This window comes from Erythranthe guttata, chromosome 8, assembly GCF_056151865.1.
Source record: "Erythranthe guttata isolate IM_541 chromosome 8, IM_541, whole genome shotgun sequence".
Lineage (NCBI taxonomy): Eukaryota > Viridiplantae > Streptophyta > Magnoliopsida > Lamiales > Phrymaceae > Erythranthe > Erythranthe guttata.
The window spans coordinates 19,162,624-19,188,060 of record NC_142540.1 but is presented as its reverse complement, the minus strand read 5'-3'; the positions used below and the strand labels follow the sequence as shown (position 1 = coordinate 19,188,060).

The 25,437-nt window shown below is 35.1% G+C and overlaps 4 protein-coding genes across 6 annotated transcripts; 1 reads left to right on the top strand and 3 right to left on the bottom strand.

The window, feature by feature from the left end:
- Positions 1-2,947: 2,947 nt before the first annotated feature.
- Positions 2,948-6,981, top strand: LOC105961862 (uncharacterized). The gene is made up of 7 exons (XM_088822221.1): positions 2,948-3,356; positions 3,943-4,083; positions 4,195-4,560; positions 5,094-5,339; positions 5,462-5,554; positions 5,674-5,874; positions 6,614-6,981. Exons 1-7 carry the CDS (start codon positions 3,030-3,032, stop codon positions 6,827-6,829), a joined length of 1,590 nt encoding a protein of 529 aa, XP_088678347.1. The 5' UTR covers positions 2,948-3,029; the 3' UTR covers positions 6,830-6,981.
- Positions 6,982-7,411: 430 nt separating this feature from the next.
- Positions 7,412-8,218, bottom strand: LOC105961932 (uncharacterized). The gene is made up of 2 exons (XM_012986193.2): positions 7,752-8,218; positions 7,412-7,666 (listed from the first exon to the last, which is right to left on the bottom strand). The coding sequence occupies exons 1-2, from the start codon at positions 8,181-8,183 to the stop codon at positions 7,412-7,414; spliced, it is 687 nt and encodes a 228-aa protein (XP_012841647.2). The 5' UTR covers positions 8,184-8,218.
- A 7,521-nt stretch (positions 8,219-15,739) lies between these two features.
- LOC105962028 (polyadenylate-binding protein RBP45) lies at positions 15,740-19,897 on the bottom strand. 2 transcript variants are annotated; one of them, XM_012986295.2, is made up of 7 exons: positions 19,386-19,897; positions 18,305-18,776; positions 16,841-16,905; positions 16,635-16,765; positions 16,449-16,545; positions 16,189-16,359; positions 15,740-16,070 (listed from the first exon to the last, which is right to left on the bottom strand). In XM_012986295.2, exons 1-7 carry the CDS (start codon positions 19,695-19,697, stop codon positions 16,068-16,070), a joined length of 1,251 nt encoding a protein of 416 aa, XP_012841749.1. In that variant the 5' UTR covers positions 19,698-19,897; the 3' UTR covers positions 15,740-16,067. The 2 variants fall into 2 exon arrangements, with proteins under 2 accessions (XP_012841749.1, XP_012841750.1); XM_012986296.2 differs by lacking the exons at positions 15,740-16,070; positions 16,189-16,359; positions 16,449-16,545 and having other exon boundaries at positions 16,631-16,765; positions 19,386-19,857.
- Positions 19,898-21,079: 1,182 nt separating this feature from the next.
- Positions 21,080-24,198, bottom strand: LOC105962029 (protein METABOLIC NETWORK MODULATOR 1). Of its 2 annotated transcripts, XM_012986299.2 has the most exons (4): positions 24,039-24,191; positions 22,486-22,543; positions 21,537-22,335; positions 21,080-21,432 (listed from the first exon to the last, which is right to left on the bottom strand). In XM_012986299.2, exons 3-4 carry the CDS (start codon positions 22,332-22,334, stop codon positions 21,304-21,306), a joined length of 927 nt encoding a protein of 308 aa, XP_012841753.1. In that variant the 5' UTR covers position 22,335; positions 22,486-22,543; positions 24,039-24,191; the 3' UTR covers positions 21,080-21,303. The 2 variants fall into 2 exon arrangements, with proteins under 2 accessions (XP_012841753.1, XP_012841752.1); XM_012986298.2 differs by lacking the exon at positions 22,486-22,543 and having other exon boundaries at positions 24,038-24,198.
- Positions 24,199-25,437: the final 1,239 nt, after the last annotated feature.

The following is a 25,437-nucleotide window of genomic DNA, read 5'->3' as shown; positions in this document are numbered from 1 at the left end:
TGTTCGACCCTACATCCGGTGATAAACATCGGGTGGGTCTTCTGCAGCCACGTGTTTTTTTTTTTTTTTTATAATATATTCCCCACTATGGTTTACCTTTAAGTGGTTTAGAAAAATAAAAAATGGACACTTGGCAGCAGAAGACACACCCGGTGTTTATCACCGGGTGTAGGGTCGAAGGAGCCCTGATTTTCTTATCTCAGTTTTTATCAAATATGATCATCATTAAGGAATTGGGCAAATTAAGTCAACCCCTGAGTTGTGGTCAAATTATAAAAATCCCACTCATATTTTGGTAATTAAAGCTACCCATCAATTATGTATTATCTTATGAAAATACCTCAGCGGTAAATTTAGGATGTTAAATCGATAAAAACAATCAAAATTTCGGTATGTCAATATTTCATACCTTCTACTGAACTAAACATGATTTAGTTCAGTAAATAACCGAATTACATAAATTTTATGTAGAAATATTTAAAAGAAGGAGGGTGACTGTAATTACCCAAATAAAAAGAGCGACGGTAAGGAATTTATTTCACAATCCAACTTGTTTTTGATGTATGGGTCCGGTCAGACTTCATATTCACAATATGGAATAATGGGTTCAATCCCATCAAATTTTATAACAAAAGGCCCAAATTAACTAATGAATAATGACAAATGTTCAAATAGATCATAACCACTAATTCGGCCCAATGGCGATTAATTAAAAAAAAAAACGATTTTGGGATGACTGCCGAGACTAGGGACGTCAAGTTGTATGAAATAGTTAAGTTATAATGACGTCAACTGCCGAGTTTGGCTGTTTTGGCGGGCTCAAGTCCATTTCGACTAGAAGTTTGGGTGTTGGTGCATCTTTTACAACACATTGTTTTTCATTTGTATTTTTCTCAGTACATAATTGAGTCTGTTTGTTTGTATTCAATAATCGTTGAATACTTGTGTTTTATCTCTACTTCTCGATTTCTGTTAGGTATAGATCGTCATCGATTCTTTGAATTCTTGTACGAATAAATCGACTTGTAATTTCTTCATAAAGGGAAGATCTTAACTACATTGTACGAGGAAATTGACTTGTACGAAGAAATCAAATTTCAGATTATAACTTAACTATTTCGTACAACTTATTTTAAGAGAAGAAAAAACATCAAAATACCCGAAGACTCACCATAAATAAATAAATGTATGAAAGTCGATGACGAATACCAAACAAAATATAAACGGTTATATTTGTTTGGGCTGTGCAACTGCCTACTTTTAAATCGTTTTTTCAGTTTTAATTTTGTATTCTACATAACTAAAAGTATAAATATATACATACATATAATCACAGTAAGAACAAAAAACAAATGATGTAAACAACTTATGATTGAAGTAAAGATAGAGATGTGTTTGACTTTTCATCCCTTATTCATTGGTCTTAGAATGAACTACGTATGTTGTACCAAAACCAATTACAAAAGGTACAATAAATTACTAATAATTTGTTTGAGCTAAGTTACTTAAACATAACAAACTAAATATTTAAATATTTTCGTTCGATAAGATACGATATTCTGCTCGAGCTTGATTAAAAAATAATAATAATAATAACAAGAATAGGTATAAATATCAGGTTCCTCGAGCTCGATTTGATTAAAGTTCGTTTGAACTCGACTCGATTGTTTATAAAACCAAACTCGATTTGCTTACACTCGTTACTAAGTGAAAAATAAATCAAACCCGTTTGGTTGAAATTTGGAACTTTCATCTTAGACTCGTTTCGGCTCAAATTCGACTCATTTGGTTTTTTATTTCTTAAAAAAAATACGTATATAAAAATATATTTCACACTTGATCTACTTGTTATGTATGAATATAATTTTAAATTGTAACATATCTTGATTTTTCTGGCAAACTCGAAACGGAATCTGAAAACACTCAATTAGTTCTACTCAAAGTAAACAAAGTATCAATATAAATGAGATCGATCACTCGCGCATACAAATGCACGTATGGGTATAACTCAATTGGTTCCGAAGATGGTAAATTGATGCAATGTTCTACGATCGAGTAGTGGCAACACACAACCGTAGTGTGGACTACGGATCAATATAAATGAGATTACACATAAAATGCACGTATGAGTATATCTCAACAGATTGCGAGGATGATAAATTATTGTAAGATCCTAGGATCGAGTACTAGCAGCCGACAACTCCAGTGTGAAAATTTAAGAGTAAACTGCAAATACTACCCCTGTGTTATCTTGAAATAGCGAAAACCCCCCTGTGATAAATAAACTAGCAAAACCCCCCCTGTGAAATTTAGTCAAAGGCAAAATCCCCCCTAGCTGATTTTTTAGACTTGAAATGACAAAATTGTCCCTCAAAATGTATTTATATATATACATATTATATGCATATTTATTCTTTTTAATTTGTTTGTTTAGAAATTAAAAAAAAAATAGTAAACAACTAAATTGATTATTTTTTAAATAAAATAATTAAAATATTTATAAAATATAAGAATTTATTAATTGCAAGACTCCAGGGGTATTTGTGTCTTTTTATATTAAGTCAACCCTCAAATAGTTCTATAGGGGGGTTTTTGCTATTTAAATATATTCATGGGGGAGGTTTTTGCTAGTTTATTTATCACAGGGGTGTTTTTGCTATTTCGAGATTACACAGGGGTAGTTTTTGCAGTTTACTCGAAAATTTAAACTGCAATAAGTATTGATTACTTGAAATTTTTTTTAATTAATTAATGCAATCACAAATTCAATATTGAAAAATCACTATAAATTTTCCTTTTAGCAAATTGACTACCAAAACTATAATTAACATTGTCCAAATCCCATAATCATGAAAGTCAATTGTTCCCACAATCCATATAAATCTCAAATCAAACAAAATTATTATTAATTATTATTATTATTTTATTACAATAAAAAGAACATGAAGACTCTTACGAAAAAAATCCCATTAAGAAAAAAAAAAAAATCTTCTGGTTTTCTCCGTCTTGTTCCAAAGGTTTCTCCAGCCATGAAACCTCTCTCCAAAATCACCAAAACCCATCACGTACTACTTATTTTCTTGGCGATTTTCGCAATTTCCGCGAAGGTACAAGCATTTAAAGCACCGTTTCGCGCCAAGGACGTACTGCCGCTGCTTCCGCGGCAAGTTTCATGGCCTATTATGAAAACTCTCAACAACGCGGCGGACCTCATGCCGTCTTTCGTCGGAGCGGCCACCGCCGAGAACAATTCGATTCTGCAGTGGAAAGGCGCGTGCTTCTACAACAACACTGCTTGGTTGGAGTTTCACAATAACAGCGGGACTGAATTTGGGGGTGGTACTCTTCATATCCAGGTTGATTGGATGTTTGGCTTTGTTAATTTTTCAATTTAATCGCCGATTTTTTCTGTCAATTTGGGATTTATGGGTTTTCCTAAATTGAGGTTTTTTAGGGTTCCTGAATTGGGCTGTTTTAGGTTACTTGCTGAAGTAGAGTTGTGTTTAATTTAGGGATAGTGATTTTCTTTTTCTTTTTTTTCGATTTTTTTTTCGATTCTTAGGTTACAAGTGCAATTTCTTCGATTTGGGAGAATCGAAGATTGGGTATAATTTATTTGTCGAAAGTCTAAATTGGGTTTTTTGCAAGTAAGTTTCTTGAAATATTTTGGCCAGGATCTGAAATTTTGGATACACGTAGGCATCGTCTTTTAGTTAAGTTCGTTTATTTATCGAAACACTATATTGGGTCTTTTGCGGACAAGTTTCTTGAATTTTGTTACTAGGGGTCTGAAATTTTGGATGCAATTAGGCGTAATCGTTTAGATTGGTTTCGAGTTAATTAAAAACGATAATCGTGGTGAATGTCGAAAGATATGAAACTAAACTGTATCGGTTATGGCAAATGCAACCCGATTAAAAATCGCAGGTTTTTTAATCGCAGGTTAGCAAAGCGCACAGTTGGACATGTATGGATATTTACGTATTCGCCACCCCGTTTCGCGTAACGTGGGATTACTACATCCTCTCTCGAGAACACACCATCGAATTCAAAGAATGGGAATCCGAAGCCGAACTCGAATACGTAAGTCCCAAAAAAATCAGATTCGTACTTCACGTAATCTAGTCAAGACTTTTTCTCGTACCGAAATACACAATGATTAAATAAATAAATTAAATAAAATAAAATAAACAGGTGAAAAACAGAGGGGTTTCGGTTTTTCTCATGCAAGCAGGAATGTTGGGAACACTTCAAGCATTATGGGAGGTGTTCCCTTTATTTACGAATACGGGCTGGGGCGAAAATTCGAATATCGCGTTCTTGAAAAAGCACATGGGCGCTTCGTTTGAGGAAAGACCTCAGCCGTGGGTAACTAATATTACTGCTGACCAAATCCACTCTGGCGATTTTATTGCATTGTCGAAAATACGAGGTAGATGGGGTGGTTTCGAGACATTGGAAAAGTGGGTGACTGGAGCTTATGCAGGCCATACAGCTGTATGCTTGAGGGATGACAAAGGGAATCTTTGGGTTGCAGAATCGGGACATGAAAACGAGCAGGTGATTGTTTTTTTTTTTTCTTTTTTGTATTACAATTAATTTTCACTTTGATAATTTTACTTAGGTATATATGATCCAAGTATACTTTCTTGAAAATTGGAGGGTGTATATATAGCATGTATATATTAAAGTTTAGGGCAAATTACGGCCACCCCCTGAGGTATGGCCAAATTGCGAAAAAGCCCCTCTTGTTTGGATAATTCCAGCCACCCCCTCTTAAATATTTTTACATAAAATTTATGTAATTCGGTTATTTACAGAACCAAATCGTATATTCAGTTCGGTTAACGGTATGAAATGTTGGCGTACCGAAATTTCGGTTTGGTTTTACCGATTTAACATTCCTAAATTTACCTCTAGAGGGGTATTTTCGTAAGATAATACATAGTTGAGGGGGTGGCTGTAATTACCCAAACACGAGGGGGTTTTTTGTAATTTGACCATTACCTAAGGGGTTGGCCGTAATTTGCCCTTATGTATTCCATTTTCCAATTCCTAAATTTTTTGTTCGTTTTTTTAATTATTATTATTAGGGAGAAGATGTAATTGCAATTTTACCATGGGACGAGTGGTGGGAATTCGAGCTGACAAAAGACGACTCGAATCCGCACATAGCGTTACTTCCTTTGCACCCTGATATTCGAGCCAAGTTCAACGAAACCGCTGCATGGGAATACGCGAAAAGCATGGAGGGAAAACCCTACGGTTATCATAACTTAATATTTAGCTGGATCGACACCATTGATGGAAATTATCCGGAACCTCTTGATGCTCATTTGGTACTGCATTTTCTCGTCTTTTATATATATTTTTATTTTTATTATTATTATTATTATTATATCCTTTTACTTTTATGTTTTTTTTTTCTTTCTATTTTTAATTAATTAGTTATTATTTACAGGTTGCTTCTGTAATGACGGTTTGGACTCAGATGCAGCCCGCGTACGCGGGTAACATGTGGAACGAAGCACTGAATAAACGGCTCGGAACCCAGGTTTTATTTTCCTTCCCTTTTCATTAATCGAACAATTAAACACACTTTTTGATCAATTTAATTAAATTCTTGAAAAAAAATAAGCTTAAATAATATTCCGTTAAATTTCATCACTGCAGAACTTTAGTCTTTCTCAAGTCCTAGTCGAAGTGGAGAAACGGGGATCATCTTTTGGTGCATTATTGGCTGCTCCGGAACAAGATAATTGGGTTTATGCCGACGGAAAATCAGCCTCGTGTGTCGTTTTCGTCTTCGAAATGTATAAAGAGGCTGGATTGTTCGGTAAACTTGGTTCTTCTATTCAGGCCTCTGAATTCACAGTAAGTAATACCAAAATATGTTCTTTTTTTCAGTCTTCATTCAAAATTTTTAATGAAAATAAAATTGGGTAAATTACAAATAAACCCCTCAGGTATGCGGTATACCTAAATTACAAGAATACCCCCTCTTGTTTGCTAAATTACACCCTTGAAAGTTCTAGGGGTAAGATTGGAATATTTGAAAGAATATTCTTAGAATCTAAAAGATTCTGTTAGAGTTGGCGCTGTAAGGAGGAAATTTGTTACACGGTGATATATACCTCAACGGGGTGATTGTTGTAACTTCACAAACAAGAGGGGTTTTTCCGTAATTTAGACATCTCAGGGGCTGTTCATAATTTACCCAATAAAATAATATAAAAACCGTAAAACTCTGTTTTCATAGTCTTCGTTCAATTTGACGACGAAATGAAATAGGGTATAAGAACTACAGATAAGCCCATGAGTTATACCTAAATTACGAGAATCCCCTCTTGTTTGCGGAATTACACCCTTGAAAGTTCTAGGGGTAAGATTGGAATTTTTGAAAGTTAGAATCTAAAATATTCTGTTAGAGTTCACACCACAAGGGGTATATTGTTAGACAGTGATTTTAACTTCCTCAGGAGGTTATTGTAATTTCCATAATTTCTCAAACAAGAGGGGTTTTTTCGTAATTTAGGTGTACCTTAGGGGGTATTTCGTAATTTTCCCAATAATATAAAAAAACGTAAAACTAGTTTTTAATTTTTCGTTCCAGATAAAAGATGCTTACTCTCTCAAGTTCTTTGAGAACAATGCGAGCCGTTTGCCCGTGTGGTGCAACGACGGGGACACGGTGAAATTACCGTTTTGCCAAATAAAAGGGAAATATCGGATGGAATTACCGGGTTATAATACGATGGATCCGTACCCTCGAATGAATGAGAGGTGTCCGTCTTTGCCGCCAAAATATTCGAGAACAGCTGGCTGCTGATATAAATAAATTATGTATGTTTTTCTTCCAGGTTTATTGCTCTTCAGTACACTAGTTTTTTTTCTATGTATACATGTTGTGTATGTATTTATGTATGTATATGTACATGTATGATTTATACATATCAGTAGATTAACATGTAATATTGAAAATGAAGTAATTCATAGTTGATGAATTGGGATTGAAAATCCCGATTTTTAATACTCGTGAAATCCGTTCAAACCCGCCATGCAAAATATCGTCCTTTATTTAGTTCCTAGATAGTTTTGCAAAAAAATATTAAAAAAAAAAAAATCGAATTATAATAGATTTTGACCCATAAAAATTGAATACTACATAAATTATAACTTCGCTTAAATAATAGTTTCTCTCGACTCCGATTCGGTGAAAATACATTAAATTATTAACTCGATAAGTTAATAATTCGCTAAATTAATAGAATTTCTCTAGTCGCGACTCTATTAATTTATAGAGGTTTAACTGTAAAATAAAACAATTGAAACACTACAAAATCCTTCCTCATGGTCGTTTAAGTTAAAGAATAACCAATTTGATGCGTTGAGGTACTTGTGGTGCAAGCTCTCATTTCGCGGTCTTTCTTGCAGTTTCTTCCACTTCTTCGATTTCTAAATCGTTGTTTCCCAATTTAAACCACGGATCGATTATTATTTTCTCAAGAACGACGCAGTACTCCAAAATGTAGCCGAGTAATCCCGCATCATTACTGCAACCATAATAGCCACGAAACTCGAAAACTTTAAGATGTCGGTGCGGAATCTTTATAGCATATTCATTCCGTTGTTGTCTATCTTCCCTCGGGTATAGATACCAGTTATGCTGCACACGTCAAGAAAATGCGTAAGAATCGATCTCGATACTAAAATTGCATAAAAAGCTCTATATAGTAGAGCAGAAGGCTTACGTGTAAAACAAATTCGACTAAGGAAGGAGACGCCCGTATGAAAGGGGCGAGTCGAACGAGGCTTTTATCGCCTCTTACACAATATTCAATGAACAACTTCTTGAGTTTAGGCATTTGAGGAAGTTCCCAAAGCTCGTCTAATTCCGCACTGGAAATATCTTCGTTGTCCAAAGACACGTGGAGAGTTTGCAGTTGAGAGATGCAACAAGACAGTAGATGAAACAAACGATCTAGTAAAGTGTTGTCGTCAACAATGTGAACCGATACATCAACGAGCATCGGAACATTCTCGAGTGAGAACCCCTTTAAACTCGTGACGCTGAGTGAAGTAAGACTCGGCACGGAAACTTTAAGCGATTCCAAACCCGAGCAAAACTCGATCTCCAAGTGTTTTAATACGAGGGGCGGACCACAAATTTCGAGCTTCGACATTTGGTTCGAGGAATGGACAATCAGTCGCTCCAGCCGCGGGCAGTTGTTTAAAAAGAACTCGATAGCTCCGTCGCTAACGTCGACATTATATATATATATATATATATATATATATATATATATATATATATATATATTATTTATAATAATTATTTCAAATATACGAAATTAAAAATCGAAATAATAATAATGTATAATTATACATTACTAATTTATTATTTATAATAATTATTTCAAATATACGCAAAAGTGCATTCGCAACAATGTTCTTAAAAACACGAACTACAATACTAGGACTTTAATACGCATCAACAAACAACAGCAAAAACACTAGATAAAAAAGATACAGTGGCTTGTAGAAATAAAACTCTACGTTTACGTTTACGTGGATTTTATTCTTTTGCAAAGGATATGGCGAATTGTTGGGCACATTTTTTCGGGTTTTAATAGATCTCTTCTATCTTCTCCAGTTATTCAATAATTTTTTTTTTTTAATGTTTTTCCTTTGTTCTTTTCCGAAAAGAATAAATTTGGCAGCAACATGCTTAGCAGATTTTTTTTCTAAAATTTAGTTTAATTATTTAATACAATAATATATTTTACATAGAATAAAAATAATTTTTTTTTTATTATTATTCAGTAAATTAATAGTAATATATATGATATTTTTATAACTAACTATTTTTTTTTTTTAGGGAAATAACTATCTATTCAAGAAGTAGTTGAAGATAATAGTTAGCTAAAATTTGAAGAGTTCTATTGGAGGGACCAATTTATTCAAGAAGTGGTTATAGAGAATTTCTGAAACAAGATTTTATTTTGTCTATTTCTGTACCACATAGTTTATGCCTTCAGTTTTTATTTTTTAAACATCGTCAATCAAGATTTTTTTTGTTTTTTTCTTTTTGTTTTTCTTTTTTATTATTATTATTATTATTATTCTTCTTCATGTTTTTTGCGTGCGTGTGTTCTCCTCCTTCATAGATAGGGGTGCAATTTGGAACGGATTTTTCAATTTCCGCCGGTCCCGATCCGAAAAGTTCCGATTTTGGAACAACTTTTTTCATTCCAACTTCCGAAATTCCGATTTCCGAAATTTTCCGAATTTTTTGGATTGGAATTGGAATTATATAAAATAAATTTGGAATTTCCGATTTCCGATCCGATTTAATTCCGAAAAATACACCTATAAATAGTATATATTATATAATACTTATTTTCCGAAAAATACACCTATAAGTTTTGTTTTAGGATTTTGACATAATGAATTGTTGTTAGAAGTTTTATTGGATATTATGTTGTGTTTATTTTTATTCATTTTTTTGAACTGAAATTTAGTAGTTATTAGTTTTACTTTTATCGACGTGGATGCTCTTATTTTCGAAAAATTATGAATATTTTAGAAAATTTCGGCTAAGTTTAGAAATTTTAAAGCTTATATGATTTCCGAGTTTTTTCCGAAATTCCGAAATTTCCGGGCCTTTTGGAATTGGAATGAATTTTTAGATTTCGAAAATTTAGGAATTGGAATTGGAATTGATTTTGTACTTCCGATTTTTTTTGGAAATTTTCCGAAAAAGCTCATTCCGATCCGATCCAATCCATCCGACTTTCACCCATATTCATAGATGTTAAGGTTGGTCGTATATGCACTTTCACTTCTTTAAGTTTAACAGATGTTTTTGGTGGATAATTTTTGTACTATTTTGGTATTTTGTAGAAAAATAGAAATTTATGATGAAATGCTATTTGCGGTCACAAAATTATTTTTTGTTAGTTTATTTTTTATTATAAAATTCTTTTGCGTAAATCTGTTTTGAATGTTTCAACTGGATTTTGGCCGGGTGTGTATTATTACCTGAACTCAAGCTTATCTAAATGTTAAATTTCAGTTTTTAAAACTTTAATATATAGAGAGAAAAAAATATGTACGTAGAACATCATTTGAGCGTGCATAACGACCAATAGTTTGTCCCGTGCATCGCACGGGGGGATTACTAGTATATATAAAAAGAGAATCTATTGCATAATATTTTGACACGTGGCATTTTTTAGGGTTTCAACCCTAGGCAACCCTAGGGGCATTTTCTGTAATTCTTATAGTTGTAGGGGGTGATTTTGTAATAATTTTTTGTACGGTTTTTCGTATGCCCACATCTAAAAAACACCGTTTCATAAAAAAAAATAAAAAAACAATGGCAGTTTTTTAAAGGAACAACTCCCAACTTCTCCATTCTACCGTCCATTCAAATCATACATCTTTCTCTTCTCCGAACAAATCATAATTTTTGTAAACACGATGAATCGCAACTCATTAAAAGAAGTTAACAAAATCCTATAGAACGGAAAACTAATTATAGGGGTTTTACCTTCCTGTCATTTGGAAATCTCTCTCTCTCTCAATTGTTTTCTGCTGTAGTTTGTGTCTCATGATAATTTCACATATCATAATGGATTTCTTTTAAATGTTATATTTCTTAATATGCACCATCTTTTGTGAGTTTTGGCCCGTACAATCTCATCTCTGAAAGGTATTGGCTGGTAAATACGTTTTTACACAAAATAATATTTCATTTTGTTGGACGATGCATTTTCTGTAAGCCATAGTATAATTCAATTAATTTGGTTAACTCCACAGTTCTTTGATGTTAGATTTTCCTTGTTACAGATGTTAGTTCATTCTTTACTAAACTGTGATTATATATTAATCATTTTGAACCTTATGTATTTGGTTCATATTGAATGTTTCTCATTTATGCTGCACAGGAAACACAATTCCCCCCCCCCCCCCCCCCCGTGCTGGAGCTTAATGAAGGTGTGATGCTTGATGAAGACCTGCTGGTGTATTATGTGTTCTCATAGCATTTGCAAGTAAAATTCCTGAAAATCGAGATTACATCTGCATAAAGATTTTGGGAAGTATAACTAACAAGTAGTAGTATTATTTTAACCAAAACGTTTCCGATTAATATTTTTCACCATCCCTCCATGGACTTCTCCTACTAAATACTAAAATTAAACGGCTAATTTTCCTGTCGTCGGAGAATGTTTCATCCATGTTTCTTAGACTAAAGGTTTAATGTTCTTATTCCCAATAACATTAGGTTGCTCCACTAGAAGGAGATGAAGCAAATGTTGTCACGTATTGCGTTCTTAAGGTATTGGGGCTTCATGTTTGTGCCACCACTTTGGTCGGATGGAGATGAAATGACAAGGTATTTCTTTATAAATGCATGTCACTGCATTTTTTCAAAGAAATTAACCTATCATTATTTTTCTTCTTCCATCCCATGAACATCTGTGTGAGTGTCAATTTGGCATTGAAAGGGTAAATGTTTGCCTAGGAATTTATGGAACTACATGTCATCAATACTGCAGACTTACAAAACTAAGGATTTATTCTTAAGAACATGTTTCGTGATTCAGTTCTAGACATAATAGTGTTAGAGTTTCATTATATGTTTGGTTCAGTTCATTAATTTTATTATGTTTACTGATTATTTGTGTTTGGAGGTTTACCTTACATGAATTAAGTTGGCAAATGTGGACGTAATTACATTTCTCGCAACTTTTGCCTCGTGAGTCTGAAAATCCGCAGTGACGCACCACTGCACCCGTTTCTATTAGAGACAGTTCATAACAATGCTGTAATTTTAATTTTTTTTCCTATCAAGTTGTTATTTATCTATCAATAATAATTATAATAATTAGGACACCCTTTTACTTGATAATAATTTATTTTCATTTTATTTACTTCTACTCTTCACATGTATAATATGAATATGTATATTTGTTCTGAATTTTAGGCATATAATAATACTTCTATGTTTTGGAAATAAATAAGCAGATAAATAAATGTGAATTCTCTGGGCTAATAACTCTAAGATGTACATCCTACTGATAAACATTATTAGCAAATAATGGGTGCAGTCGTTCACAACTAAAGGTTGGTTTATGTGGAATTTTTATGAGTTGCTAATAATTTTACGATTTTGTTTTTCCCTAACTGAATTCCTAAGTGAGGAGTCGTCTGAAATTCGACTGTTTCCCTCTTCCCCGTGCGTCTTGCTGGTTGGTCTTTTCTGTGTTGCTAAGAATTTTAATTTGAGACTGTTTCCCTAATAAGACTGATTTTTAAAATTGGTAGAAGCCTAACCTAACTTTCTTCAACTCCGTCAAACCCTAACCTGCAAACGTAATCTCTCTCCACCACTCTCCACCACCGCCTGCAAAATGACTTATGAGTATCTTGCACCAGAACTGATTGCACCAGAAAGTTCCGTGAACCGTGATTGCACCAGAAAGGGTTCTGTGAACCGTGATTGCACCAAAAAGTTCCGTGATTGCACCATGATTCAAAACACTGTTAATCGGAACTTTCTGGTGCAATCAGTTCTGGTCTACGCCACCGCCTGCAAAATGGCTTATGAGTACCTTGCACCAGAATTGATTGCACCAGAAAGTTCCGTGAACCGTGATTCCACCAGAAAGTTCCGTGAACCGTGATTGCACCAGAAAGGTTTCGTGAACCGTGATTCCACCAGAAAGTTCCGTGAACCGTGATTGCACCAGAAAGGTTTCGTGAACCGTGATTGCACCAGAAAGTTCCGTGATTGCACCATGATTCAAAACACTGTCAATCAGAACTTTCTCGTGCAATCAGTTATGGTGCAAGGTACTCATAAGTCATTTTGCAGGCGGTGCCAGAGAGCGGTGGAGAGAGATTACGTTTGCAGGTTAGGGTTTGGCGAAGAGCGGTGGAGAGAGATTACGTTTGCAGGTTAGGGTTTGAAAAGTGGCAGACGGTTTATATTTAAACGAAGAAAAAGGCGGTGTATAATTAGGTTTAGGGCTTCGTTTTAAGGCTCGTTTGGTATCCGTATCAAATATTAAAAAAAAAACACACATAAACAAAAAACAACCCTAGATCTAGAAGCTAAACAAATTACAACCCTAGATCTAGAAACTCCCTAGACATGTATGCCATTTTCGAACGCTATTTGTGCCAATTATGTACGCAGACGGAGCGTTATCGCCTTGCTCAGAACGACCGTCCCTTCAAATCCGTAACGATCCGTAACGGCTCTTGAGCAAAACCATGGCGTCCATCTTCTCGAGACTGTCAATCGGAACTTTCTTCTTATTCAAGATACTAGCCGATCCACGGGTCATCGACCATTCCTTAACCTTCGTTTTATCGCCGGATTTGGGGTATTCCTTGTTATCGGCAGTGGCATCCATGAAGATAGCGAGTTGTTGTGCAATGAGTTCCGGCGCAAGGTACTCGTAAGCCATGTGGCAGAGAGCGGTGGAGAGAGATTACGTGGTTAGGGTTTAACGGAGAGCGGTGGAGAGAGAGGTTTAGGGTTTGAAAAGTGGCGGACGGTTTATACTTAAACAAAGAAAGACGGTTTATACTTAAACAAAGAAAGAGGCAGTGTATAATTAGGTGTAGGGCTTAGTTTTAGGGCTCGTTTGGTATCCGTATCAAATATTAAAAAAACACACACACAGACGCATTAATAAATTCGGTGTAATTTGGAATACTGTAAATGAAACGCATAAAGGAGTAAAATCGATGAAATTGAGGTGAAAAAAGAATTCGCTTAACAGACGGGGGATAATTCCCCATAGGGTTTCATCATTGGACTCTGATTCGTTAAAAATCGAGCATGCCGTGATTCGACTTTGTTGGTGATTTTGACTTCATTATTGTTTTTTTCTTTAATTTCGTTTTATTTTTACTCTATAGATATGGTTAAATATTTGAGTTGTTTTCCATGCTTTTCATCTTTATACATCTATCTGACGAGGAAATAACTTATCAGTCACTACTAAGAAACTTATATTAGCCTCCACTAATGTGCATAATCTTGAACCCCTTCTGAAAGACCAAACTAGCAATAGTTTTGATCCTCATTCCGGTCGCATGTTCATTTGTGGTCGGTCTTTTTTTTTTTTTAAAGCAACCTCTTACCTCATTAATCTTAAATCTAAGCGTTGGAGCTCTCTGAAATTATGTTAGTATACTATTGGGATTATTTCGTAAATGTTTTTGAAAATTCTTGATCCTAACACATGTTGCATCAAACTTGTTTGTACATTTTTTTTTATCTTTGGACAAACTTTTTTAAACAAAACCTTTCGATTGTATGTTGTATTGTTCACGGATTTTGGAGTAAGGTCATGATTTTATGCAAAGGTATTGTGAGTTCTAAACTTTTTGGCTATATTACCGCATGTTTAAGTTTTGTTTTCTAGCTTATGCGATTTTACACATTAAATCTTTTGATCTTTGTGTACTATGTGCGAGTGTATGTAGACAATTATGAGAATTATGTTTTTCTTTCATTAATGTATCCAATTCTTCTACTTTCTGTCTCTAATTTTTCTTTTTCACTGGTATATCCGACATAAGGGGCACTGGGCAGCAAATAAACTGTATCGTATGAACTTAGTACAAGTTATTACTCAGTATGTGTTTCTAATGTGATTCGTATAGTCCCACGTGTATCATATTTAGCTTAATTAGTTATTTCTAATCTGATTCTATAAAGTGTTTCACTTAGTCTCTAAGACAGTTGAAGCCCGAATTTTGTTCTAATTTTGTTGGCCATTGATTCAATTGGTTTCTAATGTCGATTGAAAAAAATTTGTTGCATGATTACGGTGCAATACTTTCAGTAATCTACTTAAAAATAGACTTCAATGTTAATGTGATTCTTCTGTATTTTTCTTTCTCTAAATCTCACGGAATTTTTTTTTTTTTTTTTGTAGACAGAGAATGCAAGTTTCAAGTCGCCTTCGTAAAAAATGCAGTCGTTGGGGGATGCTTGATAATATATGTAACGTCTTCTTTGTGTGTTTTGAGCGGCTATCATTGTAACAGCTGCTTTGGTAAATGTGTAAGGGCAATTGTATCATGATCATTTTTTACACTGCATTTTTACTTGGAAACTGATTTCTAATTTATGTAACATCTTCTTTGATGTTTTTAGTAGCTTTTACTGTAGCTGTTGTTTACTTACGGTTGACAACTACATTTTTTTTTTTTTTTCATATAATAACTCTTCACAGTTAGAATGCTCTTTTGATCTATATCCGTAGAAATGAAAAATGAGTGATGTTTACATTAAAAAATTTTGGACGTGGTGTAAGAGAAATTTTATCATAACCCAATAAAAGTATTTGAAACTTTTCTCATATCTACTGCATGGTTTCGTACATTTTTTCACGGTATTGCTCGGATGTCAATCTTGAGGATGTTGAGAAACAATGAAGCAAGATGTGACAAATGAAGGCCCAGATTTTACTGATCAATGGTGAAAATTATTTTGATTATATTGACCAAGTTCTCAATATCATTTATCCATCTATTTACATTTTTTTATGGTGATGTGATCTCAATTATTTAATTGAAGTATATTTAGCATATTAAGTTCTACAAGTAAAAACTCCTCTTTTGTAATGATATCCCGTGCAACGCACGAGCATGGTTACTAATATCAAGTAAAAGAAACGTAACATAAACCCAAATAATGGAATGGCACAAGAAATTTAATCCAAAATTCAGTCAGTTAAATTTGATCCCAAAATCCAGATATGTAAATAAACATTAAAAATAAAAGTTTAAAGCAGAGAATATCACAACATAATAAGCAAACAACTAGCCATAATGGACATGTCAGCCACCACTCGAAAAAACTTGCAAAACTCAATTCAGCATAATAATAATAATAATAGTAATAATTTTAACATAACCCAAAAAAAGTATTTAAAACACCACATATTATTAGACACAATATGTTTAGTGGACTAAGCATATTTCATATCTGCCGCCCGAAATCCACCACCTCCAACAATTCTCCGATTTAGTTCCTCTGATCACTGCAAAAAAAAACACGAGAATTTGCTTAGTCCAAACAATTCCAGAGAAAAGGAATCAAAATTCGACAAAGGGAGGAAAAAAAAACGAACGAAAACATTTAAATAAATGTTTAAATACCTGTTGTGGCTGGTGATAATTAGCATATCCTGGATAACCCCCGTAATACATGTTGGGGTCTTGAGGAGGAGCATATCCACCGCCTCCGTGTCCTTCGTACCCTCCTTGAGAGTAGCCACCCTGATATGACCCACCACCACCGCCGCCACTGCCCCACTGGTTCTGCTCCGTCTAATTTACCAAAATAAAAATTAATCAGTGATCCGATATGCCTCTTAAATAAACATGATTAGTAGATTGCAACACAGTCACACACACACCTGCTTGTTTGAAGGACTACGGCCCCACGAAAGCCGAATGTTCTGTCCTCCTAACTGAGTACCGTTTAAGTTTCCTAAAGCTTGCTCCGCACAGGACCTACATATCAAACATTAACAATCATTGTTTTTTCAGTACATACATCATCGGAATTTCAGATTCAGACATGAATGAATCATCAAAATCACCTCTCGGCAAACTGGACGAATCCGCAGCGTTTTCCTACTGGTATTTTTACATGGACTAGCTCACCGTACTGGGAGAACACTTGCTTCAGATGGTCATCTGTCACGTTAGGGTCTAAACCACCGACAAATATCTACACATGCAAAAAAAGGGGTCAACCACATGAAGTCAAAAGAATTTAGTAAAAAAACTAGGACAATGTACGCACGGTTGTATTATTCGGGTCGCTTTCGCCCTGACTTCCACCTCCTCCCTGAGGACTCTGGTAGGAAGCTGCAAACAGCAAATAATTGTGAAAATTGAAACTAAAAACTCATGACAATGATCGTCTTTCAGATTGCGTAAGTGCTTACCACCCGAGCAGTGGTATAAAAGAAATAGAAACGAGGAAGAGAACCAGAACGAAATAGATATTAATGTCAATAAATAGTATAACAAAAGCAAAGGTCTGGAACACCAACAGAAAGTGTGGTTCAACAAGCTCATTTCCAAACCTTTATAGCACAAACCATTAACTCAAGACTTGTACTCAACCAAATTGACTTCTTCCGGAGCCTCAATACAATACATCAGCAGCCGAAGTCCCACATCTACCATATTAAGCTACACAGACCTCAATATCAATAATACACACAGCATTTCATTCACAACTCTTTCCCCACACCTCAAAATAACACTGGATTTTTGGTAGAGGCCAGACTACTTTATATGATGTACTAATTAAGTATGGTGATCAGACATGAAAACCATGAAACCACAAACTCCACCTAAATACTACCAACACAAGTAAGAAAGAAAAACCAGACATGCGTATGAAACACAATTGTGCTGGAGAGCTCTTGATTGAACTTATTTCTAAGACGACATTGACAAAATAGATCAGACTAGTAGAGGAAAGTTAGACCAAGCTCGCTAATCATCCAAAAGAAACTTGACAATCGAAAATAAACGCCGAATCTTTTTCACAGCGCACAGAAAAAAGAAGTAGATTTTACTAAAGAAGAAACTTAAAACTTGAAACTTGCAAAAAGCTTAAAGTAAAAAGAAACTGGTCCATGATAAAATTAAAAGGAATGAAGACATCGAAGTAGAAGACTTGAAAAATTGGTACTGGAAGGTAACATGTGCGCAATTAATGTTATTAATTGACCGGTAACTTGAAAAAGAAAAACGAAACTAAAGAGAATATGTAGCAAAAGAAATGCCACAAAGGAATCCGACAAAGGAACGCATGAAGCTTATTGTAAAAACAAATTAAACTGACCAGATTATAGGGGATTCATTTCAGCTGAAATCAGTTCCAGGCCCCCGTAAATGAGAGCCTCTCTCTTCCCTGCTCTGAGACAACATGAGTTTTATAAGTTTTTTCACGTTTTATATAATTATATTTGTCCAAGTCTAGGAAAGTACTGGAAGGAAATGACTTAGTAAAGGCCGGGAATCTTCGATGATTTGTACAACTTCAAGATCGTGCAAACTTAAAACACCGTAACAGAACTTAGGACATCAACAACTACTTAAATTGCTTCTCCTATACTGTGAATTGAATTGTCTACATATGCACAAGCAAGGAACATTAAAAACATGTCAACCCTGTTTTCACAAGGAAAAAGAAAAAAGAGAGCAGATGTATAACAAGGAAGCAAAAAAAACAAACTACTAAAATTCTTACATTGTTGAGTTGTAGTGGTCATAGGTTTTTTGTTAGCTGCGGGGCCAATCCTCATGGGCCTAGTTGAGCAGAGCACACCATTCATTTCGGACATAGCTCGTTGCTGTTCTCTCTCGTCCCCAAATTTAACAAATCCATAACCCTTTGATCGTCCGGTTGTCCTATCTGTAACAACCTTTGCACCCTTGACAGATTGGTACACAGCCTTGAACGTCTCTTGCAAGACATAGTCGGTGACATCACCAGCCAAATCACCCACGAAGATGGTGTGCTCGGGGGAGTCGTCTGTTCGTTTATCCCCAGCACCAAGTGAAGCCCAGTTCATCCGGAAGCTCTGTTCAGCATTGGGCATCATTGCACCGTTGTAGGTTTGCAATATAGTTTCAGCAGCAGCATGTGTCCTGAATTCCAGAAATCCATACCCCTCTGATTGGCCCGATTGCTTGTTACGGATGACCTTAGCGGATACAAGCTGAAACATAACATATATAGTCAATAATTGAGCGTACATTTATGAATAAAAAAGTGAATTTCTCAACTATCTAATTTAGAAGGAAGTAAAAATTACGTACAAGCCAATCTCCCCCACCTATCAGAAACCCCCATAAAACATATATATCATGAAAATTTTAGTACAGATATTTAGATATATATGAACTATACAAGCCCTAACAAAACCCCTATCTTGGTCAAGCAAAATCAAGAATGAGAAAAACAGAAAAAGGGCAGCAGCAAAACACTTAGCCGTATATCAAAACAAAAAAAACAAAAAAAAAGGTAACTATCAAAATTGAATATAAATGTATGCAACTATATAATTTATCAGGAAGAAAAAATTACGCACAAGAAATCCCCCCCCACACCACCACCACCAATCAGAAACCCCCATAAAACATATACTTCAGGAAAATATTAGTCACCCGAACTACAGAATAATTACAGATCCTCAGATATCTGAACTGTACGGGCATTAAAAATTCCCTATCATGGTAAAATAAACACAAGCAACAACATTTCCAAACAGTGTTTCACCAAACGCTTATCTATAAATTAAAACAAAAAAAAAAAAAAAAAATTAAACCTCGCCGGTATGGTAGAAGCAGGTGTTGAGATAGTTCTCGTCCATCCAGTACTGAAGGTCCCCAATCCACAGAGATCGAATCTCATCGACACCACCTCCGGCACCAGCAGCGGCGGCGGCGTTACCCTGTGGGGCACCGCCGTAGTGCTGCTGCTGCTGCTGCGGCCAGAATTGCGGCGGCTGCGTCTGAACAGGCTGGGTCTGCGGCGGCATCATCATCCACTGCTGCGGCGGGTACTGGTGCTGCTGCGGCGGCGCCTGCTGGTCCATGCCCATCGCCGGTGGCGCCATTCCTCCTGGTTGCTGCATCATTCTAGAATGAAAAGGGGGGGAAATCTGACCTAACGGAGGAAATTTGGGGAAGAAGGTGAAGAGGATTTGAAAAAGAGGAGAAAACGGAGGCGCCCTAATTTTGATAGGGTTTGACACGGACAAGAGGGCAAACGGACGGGATGGATTTATAGAGGAGAATCGTTCTGAGTTGAGTCGGTGCTTCAAATCTTTATTAAATTGAAGTCGCTGTTTGCAAACCACGATTTCTATTATTTGTATATTTTATAATACATATATATATACCGTATATATAGTAATAAATAAACAATAAATATTGCTTGATTTATTTATTTTTCCTAAACATTCATCCACAATTGGGTAAATTACGAAAACCCCCTAAACTTAGGCTAAATAACGGAAAACACTCCTACCTATTTGTAATTACCGAAACCTCCTAAAGTTTGTTCCGTCTTACACCAACTCCTTACAGTGTGACTTTTCACGGATTTTTTTTTTATTTCAGGGAATAGACTTTACACAATTTCATATGTTTTCTTTTATTTCTCACCTATTTAACATAAAGCTTAATAGAATCTACATATTTTTTTCTATTAAAAAACTCAACCAACAATTAATCAAATGGGGATTTTGAATATTACGGATAGTTGGGGGTGGTTTTCGTTATTTAACCTAAGTTTAGTGAGTTTCGTCATTTACCCTCCAAATATACAACCTTCAATATATATATATATATATATATATATATATATATATATATATATATATATATATATATATAGTAAGATTATTAATAATAAAAGGCTACTTCATTTTCGAATCAAATGTTTGAGACTTGAATTTCAGTTGAAAAACTAAAAAATATCTTTAAGGGTAAATTATGGTCACCCTTGAGGTAAGGACAAATTACGAAAAATCCTCTCATGTTTGAGTAATTACAATCACCATCAACTGTGAATCTTCTTTCACATTCATTTCTATGGCATCAAATTCAATAGAATATTCTAGATGTACAAGCGAAAATGCAGTTTCTGAAGCACCACAATTTGATATTTACAAGCGAAGATACACAAACATCTTCTTATTTCAAAATGTGGAATTCGAATTAAATAAAACGGGTACAAAATGGAAAATTAGAATCCGACACCGCAGATGTGGACGTGTTAGAAAATTTATAGTTGAGGAGTGATCGTAATTAACCAAACATAAGGGATTTTTTTGTAATTTGATCTTACTTCAGGGGTCAACAATAATTTACCCATGTTTTTAATCAAACAAATCGCTGTTTCATTGGTTTTGTGCATTTTCAATTTTATCAACAAAATTCAATACAAACCTTTTCAAATCTCTTTGTAGGCATAATATATGGAAACAAATAAAATAAAATAAAATTAAAAAGAATTAAAAGAAAGGATAAAAGGCTACAAAATAAAATTAAATATTCTGCATCTGTAACATTTAACTACAACAGTAAGAAAAGATACATATTTTGCCCAAAACTCCATAACTGTAAAAACCCTCCTGCTGCAACATCTCTTGTGCTCCCATAATTATAATTAAAATTAAATAAAAAAAGAGAGAAAGAAACAACAACAAATGATATATGCATATTTCGAGGTAATTCCGGTCACGGAACACTCGCTCCATTCGTCGACTCATTTTCATTCCTCGTTTCTTGGAACCCCACGTTAAAACCAGAAGCTGTTTGTTCACCAATCTGCTGTACTTTCTTCTCTTTCACATTTTCCTGCAAAGCCTACAAAAAAAAAACACACACACACGCAAACACGAAAATTGCATTTCATTACAGAAGAAACAATGTTATTACACAAGTGTGCTACTTTTAAATTTTCGTCTCACCTGTAAAAGCTCAGTCATTCTCCCAGTCCCGTAATTGAACAAAGGTTTGGCAGCAGAATCGTTCGCCACCGACTCACTCGAAAAGGGCGGCGGTGGTGGTTCGTTGCTATTCCCAGTTTCTTCTTCATCTGAACTTTCCGAAGAATCCATGCTGTCGGTGTCAGTAGATTCCGTGGGTCCCACTTTCTCTCCTTGTGGGCCCGCAAATATCTGGCCAACGGGCATCGATCGATCCGGGGGTAAAATGGCCAACGGCTCGACCATGTGCACGTCTCTGTCTCCAAAAGACATCATATGACCGGTCTTGACAGGCTGGAGCACAACGGGGACCACATTCCCCCTCGCCCCCACCGGCGGGACCACCCCCGAAGGGGGTGGGCCCAATGGGGGTGGGGGTGCTGGCACCCTCGCTTTTCGTGACTTGTACTTGCGTTTCTGGCGAGGAGGGCCCACAGGGGTAGAGACGTCATTTCTTGTGATCATTTGGAGATGTGGCGCCACATCGTTTTCGTGTGTGACGGGGATAAAATGGCCCGGTTTAAAAACGAGGCCTCGGAAATTCGTGGTGGAGTTACCGATTCTAATGTTCAGCAAATAGCCGGCGTCGAATGTGGCCTCAATTACACCCGTTACGGGCTGGCCAACCATGGAGTGGGGCCCGTTTTCTTTTGGCCCGTTGTAGGTGGGGGTCCCACGAGTGCGCTTGAGGCTCGGGTCTTTACGGGGGCGGCCCCTTCTACGTTTTAAGGGGTGGATCGTTAAGCCAGTTGAGGTATCCCCTTGAGTGATTTGATTCATTCTGCAACGATTTTATGTAACAAAAAATTGGAGCATGCTTATTTTAAATAAGTAAACAAATTTAACTAGCCCAATTAAATTGAAAAAAGAGAAGATCGAGACACTTAAGGTGGATATAAAAGAGGAAAGGCAATATTCATAAACCGCATACCTTTCAGGAGCACAAATAAGTCGACTCTAAATTTTAAGACCGAGCAGAGAAAAATCACGGCAATTTAAATGAAATTCTTCGGGTACGAGGAAAGTAGAGAGTGAAAAAAGCCAAACGTTTTTCCTTTAGAAGAACTTGAATAACGAATGCCACAAATACATAGATGGGAAAAGAAAATTTGGATTGAACCTTTTTTTCCCTGTTATGTAAAGCCGAAAGGGAAATTTTAAATGCTAGAAACAATTCCTATTACGAGAGCGTTGAGCGTAATTTATTGCAACCACAGCCCCGTGCTGCAAATTTCAACGGACTTTTGTATACAAAGTAATTTGTCAATTCTACCATCCCTTTGAAATATTTATAAGGTATTCAAATTTCGAAATGATTTATTTTCGATTCTTGAATTACTTCATTTCTTGACACTATACTCCAGATTGAATTGCTTATGTACGAAAAATAAATATACATATATTGTTTTAATATACACATTTCTTGAGACTATACTTCATTAGATTCACATAATTTCAACCAGATTTTAGCACAGAAAAACACGATGAAATGCCCTTTTCAATTGCCTTTATGCAAATGGAAAAAAGAAAAAATAATATTCATATGCAACAAATATATATACTTTTCACACATTTACCATAATTTCATCTACAGATTTTTTTCGGTTCCATATTATCATCCATCAGTGCCAAAACCAAAACCTTAAATCCAGGGGTGTATTAGACGAATCGGATCTGAATTAGCCCTTTCGAAAAACTCCAATTTGTTCCGGAAGTGGAAAATTAGTTCCAATTTTGTTCCCAAAAATTCGGAAAAAATCAGAATTTTAGAAATTGAAACGAAAAAAACCTGTTCCACAGTCGGAAATTTACGGATCGGAATCGCAGAATTCGAATTTTTGGTCACCTAAAATATACAATACATAACAACATTGGTATTTTAAGTGTAATATTCAGAAGAAAAAAACTCCTGGAATTTTCGGACGTTACTTAAATCGGATCGGAAATTGGAATCTCATATATCCAATTCCACTGCAAATAATTTCGGAAAAATCGGAAGTTGGAATTTCTGAATTTTTATTGAAGAACACTATTCTAATATCGAAAAATTTAGCGGAAATTGGAAATTTTGTTCCAGCTTCCACCCCCACTACTGAAATCTAAAAAATGTCAAAACAATAATTTAAAAACGAATGGAGTAAATTGAATTGAGGTAAATGCAGCAAAAACAACTTCGTACTGATACTAAATCCAACCAGCAAAGATCCATCTCAGTGTTCATCATCTTCTAACAATATTACTACATCTTAAATATGTCAAATAAAAGTAAATTAATGGGAAAAAAAATTTGGAATAACCCATGCAACAAGCCGAAGCAATTGAAAAACATAAAATTTAACCAGAAAGAAAAAAATAAAAAATAAAAATAGCGAGACCCAAACATTTAGGAAGCAAGAAATCGCGTATGTTTCGGAAATGGGGATAACTGTAATATAAATTAAGATAATTCGTAATTAAATAAGCGAAATACAGAAGATAATTACCTGAAACAAAGGCCCGAAATGAATTTTGCTTGGGTTAAAACCCTAGAAAAGTTGACTGGTGAAGGGTATTGCAGAGAGAGTGGCGAATTTTAATTTTAATTTTAATTATTAAATTGAAATAAAGTATTTATGGGGTTTGGACTTAGGGACCAACATTAATGAATAATGATAATTCTCGGAGAAATTGCAACCAACCCCTGAGTTATAGTCAAATTACAAAAAAGACCTCATGTTTAATAAAAACAACTACTATTAACTATGAATCTTCTTACACGTCCACCTTTATGGTGTCAAATACTAAAATTCAACATAATCTTCTAGATTTCGTGGAATGTTCTCTAGTTTGTACTCATTTTGTGTAGAAATGCAGTTTCAATATGATATATACAAGCCAAAAAATACATCTTATGATCATCTTGCTTCAAAATATGGAGATCTCGAATGGGATAAAACGTGTATAAAATTGAGAATATTTCATATAATCTAGAAGATTCCACTAAATTTGACTCCGCAATGGTAGACGTGTAAGAAGATTTATAGTTAAGATGGTGGTTATAATTATCTAAACATGAGGGATATTTTTCGTAATTTGACCGTACCTCAGAAAGTTGAAAGTTGGTTGTAATTTACCCTTAACTTTTTATTATATTATTTTTTTTATTTTTTTATCTTTTTCTTACGAAGCGTAAAGAACGATGATGCTTTTTGCGGAGTTTGAATGATAAAATAACGATGCTGTGACAAAACAAGAATGACTGCCTATTGTGACCATCAAGTGGGCCCTCCCGGAAATGGACCAAAGTAAATTACTATGTACAAAATGGATCAGAAAAGCCAACCTGGAAATGGGCCTAAACTTAATTTTCAAATTAATATAATTTCAACATATGAACCAACCCAATAATATTGGGCAACAAAAATTCTATATATATATGACATTATGAATAGGTCTATAATTTGGGTAACGTTTGTTGCTACAATTAATTCATACTTAGATATTGGTTCATGTTTGAATAGTTTACTAACCTTTTAAATCGATCGAAAAAAAAAATTAATTTTACACCTATTATATTAACTTATTGAGATCGGTAGTAATTTGCTCCAAAATGGTCGAGACGATGACGTGTCTCCTTGGAAGATATTTTGGATGATAGCTTGTCAGGGATTCGGCCGGAGAGATACCTGCAACGCCGGGAGGGGTTTCCCGGCGTAGAAGCTCCGACGATCAAGTTAATTTTTATCCAGAGATAATTGAGTGTGATATGTAAGAGAGAACATAGAAATGAAAGGTTGAGAGTAACTCCCTATTTAATGGGCAAGAAATAAGCAAACTTGCACTAACTCCTCTTCTTTGGCCTGATATGACTTTGGACCAAATACAAGTGAAAACTCAATCTACG